The 13,110-nt window shown below is 37.5% G+C and overlaps 2 protein-coding genes across 5 annotated transcripts in view; one reads left to right on the plus strand and one right to left on the minus strand.

The window, feature by feature from the left end:
- On the plus strand, window positions 99–4,234 carry LOC107633985 (protein NLP2-like). The gene is made up of 5 exons (XM_016337572.2): window positions 99–699; window positions 786–1,515; window positions 1,874–1,936; window positions 2,026–3,019; window positions 3,100–4,234. The coding sequence occupies exons 2-5, from the start codon at window positions 802–804 to the stop codon at window positions 3,924–3,926; spliced, it is 2,598 nt and encodes an 865-aa protein (XP_016193058.1). The 5' UTR covers window positions 99–699; window positions 786–801; the 3' UTR covers window positions 3,927–4,234.
- LOC107631950 (Niemann-Pick C1 protein) overlaps window positions 5,606–13,110 on the minus strand; it is a 17,055-nt gene continuing 9,550 nt past the window's right edge. Inside the window, exons 19-37 of one of the 4 annotated variants that reach the window (XM_016335558.2) lie at window positions 12,911–13,054; window positions 11,822–11,865; window positions 11,535–11,618; window positions 11,380–11,448; window positions 11,212–11,288; window positions 10,961–11,030; window positions 10,327–10,476; window positions 9,906–9,971; window positions 9,639–9,783; window positions 8,766–8,830; window positions 8,602–8,667; window positions 8,051–8,144; window positions 7,820–7,856; window positions 7,660–7,717; window positions 7,365–7,475; window positions 7,017–7,084; window positions 6,590–6,656; window positions 6,423–6,491; window positions 5,606–6,213 (exon numbers count right to left, since the gene is read on the minus strand). In XM_016335558.2, coding sequence (XP_016191044.1) covers window positions 6,133–6,213; window positions 6,423–6,491; window positions 6,590–6,656; window positions 7,017–7,084; window positions 7,365–7,475; window positions 7,660–7,717; window positions 7,820–7,856; window positions 8,051–8,144; window positions 8,602–8,667; window positions 8,766–8,830; window positions 9,639–9,783; window positions 9,906–9,971; window positions 10,327–10,476; window positions 10,961–11,030; window positions 11,212–11,288; window positions 11,380–11,448; window positions 11,535–11,618; window positions 11,822–11,865; window positions 12,911–13,054 — 1,565 coding nt within the window. In that variant the 3' untranslated portion in view covers window positions 5,606–6,132. Of the gene's footprint in view, window positions 6,214–6,422; window positions 6,492–6,589; window positions 6,657–7,016; window positions 7,085–7,359; window positions 7,476–7,659; window positions 7,718–7,819; window positions 7,913–8,050; window positions 8,145–8,601; window positions 8,668–8,765; window positions 8,831–9,638; window positions 9,816–9,905; window positions 9,972–10,326; window positions 10,477–10,960; window positions 11,031–11,211; window positions 11,289–11,379; window positions 11,449–11,534; window positions 11,619–11,821; window positions 11,866–12,910; window positions 13,055–13,110 lie in introns of those variants that run through there. The other 3 variants (XM_021120046.1, XR_002360090.1, XR_002360089.1) reach the window with 3 other exon arrangements.

Here is a 13,110-nt window from a genome sequence, read left to right on the forward strand (position 1 = left end):
CACACACATATATTTGATAATTGATATATATAGAGATTAGTGGTGTTACATGCATACATCAATAGGCTTAATTTAGATATACATCCCGTAGTGTCTTGCACTTTGTACCCCAAATTCATTCTGTTACGGGAGAAATAATATACCTTTCTGTCTCTTTCAGCCTTTCTTTGAATCCGCTCAGCTCATTGAATTAACTTGATATTTACATGTTGCTCTCAGCATGAGTATTACGTGTGATGTGTTGTTTGTTACACAATAAGCAGCAGCAACAACCAATATTATAAGTTTATAAATTATAAATGATATGATGTATATATTTTGTTTTAAGGAAAGGGATATAATGATAATTTACAGCACCGGTAATTTATATATATAGTTGCCACGCCGAAGGAGACGAGAGGTAGAGTTGAGGCCCTACTCATGCCAACTTCCATATTCCTTTTGTTTACTGGTGGGTCCTACACAATTAGAAGGAATTTTCCGTTTATGGCCATTGAATTTAATTAAATACTCCCCCATCTCATCTTCATAATAAGTACTCATCATCATCCACTTTAGTCTTGAGAGATATATATCAACAATCAATAATAACAACGTACGAGGCTCCTCTTCTTTCCACTTCTCCGATCCCACGTCCCTTCAAGTAGAGCAACCATATTTAATTAACTAATATCATTTACCTGCTACACAATCTCAAAGGTGTGTATGTTTCTTGATTTCATTCTACATGTGTGTGATTGAATAATACTTGGCTAATTCATATAATGCAACGTAATAAATAACAGGAGAATATAGAACAAGATGGAATATGGTGGCATAGTGCACAATGAAAATGGTGGGTTTGGGAGCTTGTCGGAGTCAGCGGTAGAGGCAGAAGTAGATTTGGTGGACGAGCTACTGGTGGAGGGGTGCTGGGTGGAGACAACTAGTGCAGGAGGGTGCTACAACTGGATGCATAATCCATCAGATGCAGTAGTGGCGCCGCAACCACAGTACTTGGAAATGCTGCAGCTGCAGCTGCAGGAGGAATCATCATCGTCGTCATCAGATCAGGAGAGCCTTGTGGGCAAGAGGTGGTGGATCGGGCCTACTAGGCCGGGCCCTTCATCCTCTTCTTCTTCTTCTTCTTCCTCCTCTGTAAAGGAGAGATTAGTGGTCGCGGTCGGGTACTTGAAAGACTACACAAAGAACAACAATCTGCTCATTCAGATATGGGTGCCCCCACGGAGATCACCACTACCCCTTCCCCTTCCCCTTCCACTTGATGTGCTCGCCTTTCCCAACCCCAGCCCTAACCCTAACCCTAACCTATGTGTTCGCTTCTTGAGAAGCCATGAATATTCTCATCATTATCAGGCGCAGCAGCACTACGATCTCCGTGGATCCATCGCCTTACCCGTCTTTGAACGAGGCACTGCCACGTGCCTTGGCGTCCTCGACATTCTCATCACCAACCACCTCAACCTCACCAACAACTATCGCCCTCAGCTTGACAATGTCTGCAACGCTCTCGAGGTTTGTCTTCCTCATCTCTTTACTCTTTTTCTTCATCTCCTTCAATTCTCTCTTTCCAGGCCAACCCAACAACCACGAAAATAATGGTAGCTAGCTAGCTATAGCCTATGCAAATAATGATACAAAATAAGTACTTGTGCCACTACTATATTTCATTTTTTATTTTCTACCCTTAGCTTGTTGTACCTGCAGCTAGTAGGGATCTCAATAATTGCCTTCTTAAATAGCAAAAGTATGCCTACTGCTCTATATTATTTTGGTACGGTGGCCAGTAGTGTCTAGCTATCTAAAAGGGTTTTTATTTTCCTAAAACACAATATCAATTATTGATTCAAAATAGTGTCTATCTGAGTTGCAGGCCGTCGATTTTAGGAGCTCTCATCAGAACTTGAACGCGAACTTTATCCCTCCGGCCATAAAGGTATGTAGTATGGGCAGGAAGGAAGAAATAATCCTTATATATATAATATGGAATGAAATTAATAATGAGTGATTCATCATCATCATCAGGTGTATGAGGAGCTATACCAAGCAGCACTAAATGAGATAGTGGAGGTGTTGACATCGGTGTGCAAGACGCAGAATCTTCCTCTAGGGCTGACATGGGCGCCGTGCATCCAACAAGGAAAGTGTGGGTGCGGGCACTCATCGGCAATGTGCGTGTCCACGGTGGATACAGCGTGCTATGTGGGGGATCTGGAAATGCTGGGCTTCCAGGAGGCGTGCTCAGAGTACCACCTCTTCAAGGGGCAAGGCATAGTTGGCACCGCCTTCACATCAGCCAAGCCCTGCTTCGCAATCGACATAACAGCCTTCAGCAGAGCAGAATACCCGCTTTCTCACCTCGCTAACATCTTTGGCTTGCATGCCGCCGTCGCCATCCCCCTCCGCAGCCTCTACACCGGATCCGCTGACTTCGTCTTGGAGTTCTTCCTGCCAAAGGACTGCCATGACACCGAGCAGCAGAAGCACATGCTCAATTCCCTCTCCATGCTCGTCCAGCAAGCTTGCCGGAGCTTGCACGTTGCCACCGACGACGACTTCACCCCTCCGATGCTCACACATCATCAGGCGCAAGCACAAATAATGGAAGAGGCGTGCTCGAAGGATCAGTCGTGGATAGCGCACATGATGGAGGCGCAGGTGCAGCAGAAGGGGAAAGGGGTGTGCGTGTCGTTGGAGTACCAAATGGAAGAGCCCAAAGAGGAGTTCAAGGTGACAACCAACTGGGACACCACCAACGACCAAGCCCATCACCAGCTCTTCTCCTCATCAGATTTCGGCCACATTGACGTGCTTGAGCACAGTAGGTCGAGGGCCAGCACTGCCGTGGACGGCGGGGAGGAGTCTTACGCCTTGGGTGGGCGGCGCTCCTCTTCTTCGGGTTCGGGCGGCAGGAAGTCAGGCGACAAGAGGCGAACCAAGGCTGAGAAAACTATCAGCCTGCCTGTCCTCAGACAGTACTTCGCCGGAAGCCTCAAAGACGCTGCCAAGAGCATTGGAGGTGAGTGATTGAGTGAGAGTGCCATGACACGCTTTACATCATTAATTAATTACTTACTGAACCTTTCTTTCTGCATGCAGTGTGTCCCACGACTCTGAAAAGGATATGCAGGCAGCATGGGATAACAAGGTGGCCTTCCAGGAAAATAAAGAAGGTAGGGCACTCTTTGAAGAAACTTCAGCTTGTGATCGATTCGGTGCAGGGTGCAGAGGGTGCCATACAGATTGGCTCCTTCTATGCCAGCTTTCCCGAGTTGAGCTCCACGGATCTCTCTTCCCGTTCCGAATCATCACCATCCAAGAAAACCCACACTACAAATATTCCTCATCATCAGAATCCCAATAACAATACATTCTTGAAATCCCCACCCTCCTCTGCATGCAGCCAGACCTTAGATGTTGTCATGACAGAGAGCTCCGAGGCAGCATTGCTGCTCAACAGAGCTCACAGCGAGGCGGCAGAGTTGCTGCAGCATGCATCCCTCCAATCACAAGAGGATACAAAGCATAATAGTTTCATCAGCAGCAGATCCAATAATAAGAGCCATCATCATCACTCTCAAGACAGAGACAAAGAGAGGGGTGCTTTCAGGGTCAAAGCTACTTTTGGGGACGAGAAGATCCGGTTCAGCTTGCAGCCCAATTGGGGGTTCAGAGATCTACAGCTTGAGATGGCAAGGCGCTTCAACTTGAACGATATTAGCATCAGCAGCAGCAACATCGATCTCAAATACTTGGATGAAGATGGGGAGTGGGTTTTGTTGGCATGCGATGCAGATCTTGAGGAATGCAAGGACATACACAGATCATCTCAGAGCCGAACCATCCGCCTCTCACTTTTTCAAGCTTCCCCCCTCAATCATCTAGCAACAAACACTTTTGGCAATGGCACCACCAGCCCCTCCTAGCTAGTGTTTTTTAGTTTCTACTTTTTGGGACTTCTCCATTCTCATCTTTTGAGGGATACACACACCAAGGTATCTCTTAATCATTAGTTGGGATTCATGCACTTTCTACTTTACCCTAACTCATGATTAAGAAACACCTCCACATATGTGGTCCTTAAACTCAAAGGCCCCCTTCAATGGTGGTTCAAAGCTAATACATGCATTACATTCAAATACTCCTATATATATATTAGTTCTAAACAGTAAGCCTTTCTTCTTGCTTTACTTATATCCACAATTTCACATGCCAGCTTGACAGGTCTTTAGTAGTTTCGTTATTCTTGTTAATCCATTGCATTGCTTCCGGTCTTTAGTAGTTTTGAAATTAGTTTAAAAATTAATTAAAACTCTTCTCTTTGGCTAGTAAGACTGCTCAACTTCAAACTTCAATGACACATTTATAGCAAATAATAATAAATAGAAAAATATTAGAGAGTTCTCATAATTTATTATTTTTTGTTCATTAATTAGTTATCATTGTATAAGAGTATGAGCTAAAATATGGGTTGAATTATTAAATTAAAAAAATTGAATTAATAATTAAAAATAATAGTTAAAAATAATAAATTCTGATAATTCTTTAACATTTTACCCAAATAAATAAATAATCTATAGCATCTATTACATAATATATATAGAACAAAAATGATATTTATTCATTTTAGCTGTTTAACATCACCATAGTGAAATGACATTTAATGGTATAAATTCTATCTAATAACTTTATTTTTCCATAATCAAGTTGGGTCGGTCTAGTGGTTAGCTCACTAGTACGTTTAAGCAAGTGTGGTGGTTTGAATCCTGTCTTGTGTATGCAGCAAACCCAACAATTCATTGGTCAGCGACAAATCTTTAAATGAAGCTCAGTACGGATTAGTCATTGGCCTGTCGAGTTAGAGGATACCGTGGGAAACCAAAATAAACACTTTATTTTTCCATTTTCCATACTAAAGATTGCAAACTGTTTAGGTTCAAATTACATTTTTTTCTCCCTTTACCTAGTTCCAAATTCCTTAAATTAAACTCGGATGTCGGTGTTTACAAAGCTCATCTTTCTTTTAAGTATATAAAATATTTGAAATTGGAAAATCACATTTTTTATATAATCTAAAACTGACAAATCCATTTATTTTTTCCAATATTTTTAAAAAGTTAAAATAATACTTCAAATCAATCCTTAAGAAGATTTAATCAAATATTTTTAGTCATCTATAAACTTTAATTACTAAATTTGTCTCTAATTTTTCATTCCATTACATAAATAAGTCCTCACGTAATTTGACATAAAGAGTAATTTGTTTAAGGATATTAAAGGTTATAAATTGATTTAGAAATCAAAATTTATTGAAGATTAAATTATTTTACTAAATTTTTTGAAAACTGATCTGTGTATTACTCAAAAAAGCACAATATCTTCTCAAAAGAGACCATCTATATAACGCTTTTTTATTCTTTTTATGCATTCTTTCATAACAAGCTTTTTTGTTTTAAAAATTATTTTTTCTCTTTCACAACAAAAGATGTTTTATATGCTCGATGGATAAAGTGATTCTTTATGTATATTTGGTGACTAGACAAGAAAGACATTCTTCTTTATGTTTGTATTCCCCTTGAAATTACAAAATTTATATAACATGGAATTCAGAAACTCCCTCAATGGGGTTGCACTAATTGCTCATCTCTTAATAGTTATAACGAATTTTCTCAATATTTTATGAGATGAAATACCTTACATCTCATAATAAAAACGAGCGAATCAACTTGACGTAAAGAAAATAATAAGTGCATGCATCATTCCTCTTTAAAAAATTTTAAGACTTCCTTTCGAGAATGTTTTGCCCAGAATTTGCATTAATTGGGTCTCCTTCGGTGTTCCCTTTAAATTAAGACACATCTCACATTGCGTATATTACCAAATGGGTATTGGGGTTGTATCCACGTTCAAACTGTGATAACCTAACCGGGCATAAATTTCCAGAAAATGACTTCGGCGTAAAGTTGCTCCAAGACCACGTTCAAATATATAGTACAACTACAATCTAAAAGAAAAAGATAATAGCGTCTTGTAAACGAGTTTTTTTTCTTTTTGTTGTTGGTTAAAATATGTGCCGAGCCTGAAGTAAACTAAGGTTATATCTAACTTCATCCTTGTGGAGGTTGTTATGACTTATGATGAGGATGAGGCGTCTTCTGGCTGCCCCTTCACGACTGAATATCTGGATGGAGGACCAAATAAGCTCAACAGCACCTGAAAAAAGCAATTTTTCACAACTAATCATCTTATATCCTTCGGTATGTCATGATTATTTAGCAAACAGAAATGACCCCATTGCATAATCCAGCGACACAGGCAAGAGAACACAAAAATGACCCATAAGCATCACGAGTAATAATAATGTATGAACTATGAAGTCAATAAAGGGCCGCAATTATATAATCCAAAATCCACCTACTTACTGGTAGAAACACGAGACCATGCAAAAAGCCAATAATAACCAAGGCTAAATACATCTGGAAGTAGTAAACCTGGAGAAACCAGAAAGCTATAGTTAAACATAAAGAAAGTAAGCTACTTAAATATTCCTTGAGCAAAGAATCAAGTGTCACCAGGTGATATCACATACCACAAATATTTCTGACGTTGCAAAGCAAAGGACAAGAACTCCAACTAATTTAGTGAGTGTTATTCCACTGCAAAACCAATTTAAATAGAACATAAAGACAAGTGTCAACAAATTCATCGTGCAGACAGCTTAATCACCATTAAAACCATTTTCTGCCAAAAGATGGTGCCCAAATATCAATTCTGTGATAAGAAGAGCAAGAATGACATCAAAGTTTCACTGCATTTTGTAAGAACAAATCTAATGAATGAAAACAAGGACATTAATGTGACATATTCCTGACTAATTGTTTCAAATTTGGCACCCATTACTGACTTGATAATATTTCATGATTCACATTATAAGTGTGTGTGTCTGTGTGTGTGTCTGTGTGTAAAGGCGGAAAAAGGTCACCAGGGTCTAATGCGTAACAATACATATAGTCAACCTGAAAACAGAGGCCCCCATGGTACACAATGCTATCTTTGCTCTTTGGCTCCTATCCCCCGTGCTTACCTGTGGTAACAGAAGTGATGTGAGATCATTAACATATTTGAATACTGCATATTCAGTTATTCACCAAGAGCAGGAAGTTAGATTGCATAAAGGTCTTCCATAATTCATCTAAGCATAAAAATTCCCATGATGACAATGCAGGTTGAGTTTTACTGCTAATTAAGCACTATAACACCATTTGCATACGTAACAAGTAGGTAATGTCAACCTTGACAAATACTGTAGTCATACCCTACAGGAAAAGTCATCAATACATAAGGCAACAGAGGATTAGACTGACCATGAATGCATGTGCTATATGCACACAGAACTCAACTGCAATCCCTATTGACATAACAAGGTTAACAACAGAAACCGCATTTAGTTGAATACCAAGAATTGCCATTACACCCTGCATATGTCAGCAAAAGGTAGAATGTTTAGCTTTTGCAAGGGTTGATAAATTAGAGACAAAAGTTCAGATTTTGCAAGAGATATTAGTTGCAAATAAAAATCAAAGTGCAATTGAGTTTTACAAGAGAGATAAAAACAAATGAAGATGCAGCAAAATTCATAATATTAGAGAAAAATTATACCATGATGTCCAAGACTATCATGACCAGAACAAGCAATATGATTGCTGAACTCCACAGGCTGCATTGGGATGCAACAGAAAAGAAAAAATTACATATAATACTGAAAAGGATTATACAACTTATCAATTATACGATGGGTCAATTTTAAATTTATTTATACCTGGATGTAATGATCAGACAAACCACAAAAACAGCACCTGTTAAACCAGCATCGTTATTGAATTACAAAAGAATTGGATTAAAAAAAGACAACCTGATATTAGAAATTTAGACACCCAAAGAAGTAATAATTGGGAGTCCAAAAAGGAGCAAGGGGAAAATCCAAATAAGGTTGACATATGTGATTATGCCATACCCTGTGCATATAAAAGTTATTAGACTTCGTACGAACCTAGTGCTACAGCAAGGTTGATCAGCGCTATCTTCCATATGTCTAGGTATTGTTCAAAGAAGATATAAAACACAGAGTATGGAAATATATCCATCTGCACTAAAGAAAGTTGGTCAGCAAGAGTTTGAGATTTACAAAATAAATAACAAAGTCAGACACTAAGAAAGTCAGACAACATGTCATCCCATAAAAGAGTGCTTAATGAGAATGGGGGAAAAGCGGAAAGTATACCCATAATCATGCCACATATAATTTTGTCAGCATCAAGAGAGAGGTACACAACTTGGGACTCAAAGATCAAGTAAAAATAGGCCAACACAATAAAAACATTATATTGGTGAACACCCCCCCAATAACGTGAATGTTCAAAGAACTGATTCAACCTACATGCAGTTTATAATATAAAGGAAAGATAATGGCTTATGGACCGGAAAAGAAAAGTATTCCATCTCCAAGTAGTCAAAGTATGAGGACTATATTCAGGAAAATTCTTGAATCCCAAAAGTTGGGTCAACACAGGTAAAATTGCGAGATGGAATTTGAGTCTACACCTTCAAAGAAGCAGAAATTCTTGAGCAAAAATCCCTTGCAGCTCGAAGCGCATTCACATAGTCACCCTAACAAAAGTCCAGTTAGATCAATCAAACGGAGAAATCCATGAATGAAGTCACACTGAAGCCCAGAAAATAAGATCATCACTTATCACGCCACATACTTGTCTATTAACAGGTGTGTGATACGTACGAAACTCAGAAGCTTGGATGACACCACTCTGGAAGCCTGACAACATAAGCAAAACCATTTTATCATAATTTAAGTTTGAGATTGAAAATTATACTTACATGTGGAAAGTATAAACAAGATTTTTCAAAAGGAGAAAACTAACACAGCTCGAATAAACTTGCTACAATTTTTTTTTTTTTGGAAACATGTATCCCGTTATCCCTTTTATTGAACAACTATTCAGTTTCAAACCCTGATTTTCTTTATAACAGTTTCCTATCTGGCACCATTTCTACCTGAAAAGAAAAGGCTTACAACTTAGTCCAGAAATGCTTATGGTGGCCCTATAAGACTAATCTGGAAATGGAAGTGAACCAAAATTGTAAAAATGTTTGGGACAAAGGTCTGTTTAGAATCAGGAAATAGAGTAGCAAGAACAATTTGGTGCCCAAAAAAAATTGTGTAAAGACTTTTTGACCAAAGAGTACAGATTTGGACAGCCTGCAACATTTATGGCCTCAAAGAGGAGATCTAATAATCTCACCATGTCAACCGCCAGTGGAAACAAACAGACAAACAATAAAGGTGAAAGAAGCATCATAATGATAGGATAGATGGAAGAAGGCACAGGTGAGACTCAGCCACTAAGAGAAAATAGGAGGAAAAGATGAAGATTAATAAAAAAGGAACAAAGAAAGGAAGAATGATATGATGAAGAGGCCATTAGATACCATCAGCAGCTTTCAAAGATTTGGAATATATATATATATATATATGAGTGTGTGAAAACTTAAACGGAGAATTTTGTTAGGAATGTAATATCAGTTTCGTCCTTTAACCAAGAGGTAGTGAATATCTGCATTACCATTCAGATCTACGCTGTTGGTGTAAGCACCATGACCACCCTTTGCACAATCAGCTGATGGCAGTGCATCAAGAAACCAGGGAAGCTTCTCTCTAAACTGTGCTGTAGTTGGACGATCATTAACCAAATCCGAGTGGCGGAAACACTAGCAATCAACCAAATTGTGAGTCCTTTTGCCTAAGCAACATTTATATTAGCAGTCAAAAAATCTTTTGGACAGATCTCCCATATCATAACCAAGACAGTTATAAGTAATAAGTATATTACAGTTGTACAGTCTTTGCACACTCCACCCAACCCACATGGTCCTTCATCTGGGAAACAGCAAGGTGGCTGAAGAAAGACAAACATTTACTATTGTAAGTTAAAGATACAAGATGGTAATGTAACCCAAAAAGATGCATGATGGCACCCAGTAGCATCCTGCTCAATGCAGGATCCGGAGAAGGGTTGCACGCAAAGGGTGTAATAAGCAGTCTAAAAGTGTAATGCATGACGGTATAGGAAAAAATATCTCGTTGGAGTAATCATTCAATCAATTGCAGTAGACAGAGAAATTAAACAGGAAAGGGAAAAGAAATCATAAGGCACATAAATACCATGTGATGAATGTAAGTTTAAATTATGGAGACAAATGCATCAAGCTGAAGAGAAGATTTTATCAAAGGGCATATAAAGTAGCATATACCTGATCATCAGGTGGACAATAAGAGCCATTTACGAATTTTCGACAACAACTAAAAGCTTCAGGTGATATCCATACAAGGAAATCATCAAGCCATGAGGCAGCTGGTTTGGCAATGTAGCTTGATTTTGGCACCAATGATGCCCTAGATATCTGCAGTGTCATAAAGCAAGACATGGATTATCCATTCATCTACTCCAATAAGATTAAAAAAACAATATGGAAGAAGAAATAAAAGTGAAATATTCAATAATGTCTTCTAAGTTTCACAAACAGGAAGATATGAGTATTTATATTTATATAAATTGTACAATGCAATATCCACCAAATTAAAATCAAGTTAATTGAACTGAACTTAAGTATGTAAACTACTTACCATAGGCGGTAAAGGAAATCATGGGTACGTGTGGTGAATTAAAAATCACATTGATTGTAGTCAAGTTAGATATACTGGAGGTATCAATATCACTAAAAATCGAAACTAAACTGTAGACACAGCAGAGTAGCTAACTAGCTATTATCAAGCTAGACTTAATCATAACAGTTAAATCTGATTAATTTCACATGAAACATGAAAATTAATCAAATGAAACAATTGATATAAAATCATTACTTATTGAAGTGACCATTGAGTTACCTCATTCAACAGAGAATTTGAATCACATTGGCTAATGGAGCATAGCTGATTTGTATGTTTTGATTCCAAACTGCAGAAGGGAGAATGGGGAAACAGTTCAGGAAATAACAAAAATATCTGAGCTTTCTTTTTTATTGTATTTGTATCCTAAGGAATCTTAAATGACATAACATTGAAGTATGTGCATGAAAAGATAAATGACATTATCGATCGAAGAGACAAGTTCAACTAGAATAATAAAATCAATCAACCTGTAGTTATAATCCTTAACAACAAAATATAGTGGTGGTCCAACTCTGAGGTACTCGGAAATGTTACTGAAATACCCCTAGAAACACAACAAAATAAAGAAGGTAAGATGCTGGTTAGGAATTGAAGGACTCAATATTACATCCGAAAAAAGAATTAGAAACTTAAACCTGAAGGTAGGAATCCCGTGGAAGAGCAATCTGTTGCTCAAGACCAGGTTCAATCCTTGTGCATAGAGCCTATTCCAAAAAAAAAAAAAATTACAGTATCCAAAACGCACTATAGAAAAAGGAAGTCAACATTTGTTCATTCCCATGCAACTTACAATGCTTGCTAAGGTGAACGCAATAAATACAGCAATGACCAAGATTTTAACTCCCCATAGTCCAAGAAATGGTGCATGAACCTCCTATAATTTCACAATGATACAGGAGAGTTAATTTTGAAAAGTAAAGTAACAAACTCTATGTTGTTAACTTGAAGAATTTTGCATGTCGACAAAAATTAGAAAAAGAATACAACCCGAATTGAACTCATAAAAGGTGGGTAGCAAAATACCATAATTTTTTCTTATTTACACAAAATTAATGCATGAATTAAATATCACCCTACCTTCATATATCGTGTAAGCAATCCACCTCTTTCCTCCCTAATGCCTACATTTCAATTTATTATATGGTTAGAACAAAAATATACACAAGGAGAGAATTTTGAAATGCTAAATATCAACCTGAGAATACTTCACAATTATGCTTGAATGCAAAATACGAGATATAAATCATTATTGAGCAGAGCCTAACCCCATGACTAAATGTATATGAAAGATCTCATTTATAAATTCTCATATCTTTGAATATAGTACCTTAGATTATCTCTTAAGAATATTTTCTAATTTTTCAATATTTCTTTGTCTTTTTTCCTTGTTTAATTACCATTAGAAGTCTAACATTATTATGTAGGGATTAGCAATAATTTTACATTTTTGTATCGAAGAACAACATGTCATATATCACTATAATGTCCTTTACCCTTTCCAGTTCTCCTTTGTGAGCTAACACCCATAATATCTATTAGAATTCATCGTGGAAATACAGAATTACAGCGAAGAGAATAATAAACCGAGTAATGTCGATAGAATATGTTGTTAATCGTTATAGACTAACAGATCTAATCTATGCAGTATATATACTTAATGGCAAAATACTACAATAAATGAGATTAACCTTTTCCTACGAATCCTATTATCTATACTACCCTACTTTCTATGCAGTCAACATAAGATTTATTGTAATATCATAGTGTCTAACTGTCTGACAATATCAACAATCACTGCAACGGTTGATTCTTCCTTGCCTGAAAGTCATTTGAAACTCCACAATGGACCGAGAAAATCACTTACATAACTTGTGTTCAAATGATTAGATGGAAAAAAATGGGAAGCCGCTGATATCACATCTAACACCAACATATCCGATAAGTTTAACGATTAAGTTATTAGATAGAGGTGCATGTATGATTTATGCCTCAAAGTGGACCTTTCTTGAAACGCCTCTAGAGCTTGAAGATTGGACAAGGTAAATTGTACTGTAATTCAATATAAGAGAACAGGGACATAGAGACTCCCATATCATGTCGAAAAACCAAATATACCAAAAACATAAGCAAATGAACATAGGTATAGGAAACAGTTTCCTCGTGTACCTTCACTCTCCTCCGCAGAGGATGAATTCACCTTTATGCATGGGAAGCAATCAATCCTGCTATCCTTGGCTCTCAAAAAGTCTAATGTAACCAAAGCTACAAAAGCAGTAATCTGTAGAAGGAAATCCAGTAGAACCGCCAAAGCTATAACACAAACAAACACGGGTTAAGAAATATGAAGGAAAATAAATCGTTAAGTA

The sequence above is a fragment of the Arachis ipaensis genome, chromosome B03, assembly GCF_000816755.2.
Source record: "Arachis ipaensis cultivar K30076 chromosome B03, Araip1.1, whole genome shotgun sequence".
In the NCBI taxonomy this organism is placed as follows: domain Eukaryota; kingdom Viridiplantae; phylum Streptophyta; class Magnoliopsida; order Fabales; family Fabaceae; genus Arachis; species Arachis ipaensis.

Excerpts from the sequence above, each read along its gene's own strand:
- LOC107633985 (XM_016337572.2), top strand. The coding sequence starts at position 802 with ATGGAATATGGTGGCATAGTGCACAATGAAAATGGTGGGTTTGGGAGC. Across the intron at positions 1,937-2,025 it reads TTATCCCTCCGGCCATAAAG|GTGTATGAGGAGCTATACCA; the intron begins GTATGTAGTATG and ends CATCATCATCAG. Across the intron at positions 3,020-3,099 it reads CGCTGCCAAGAGCATTGGAG|TGTGTCCCACGACTCTGAAA; the intron begins GTGAGTGATTGA and ends TTCTGCATGCAG.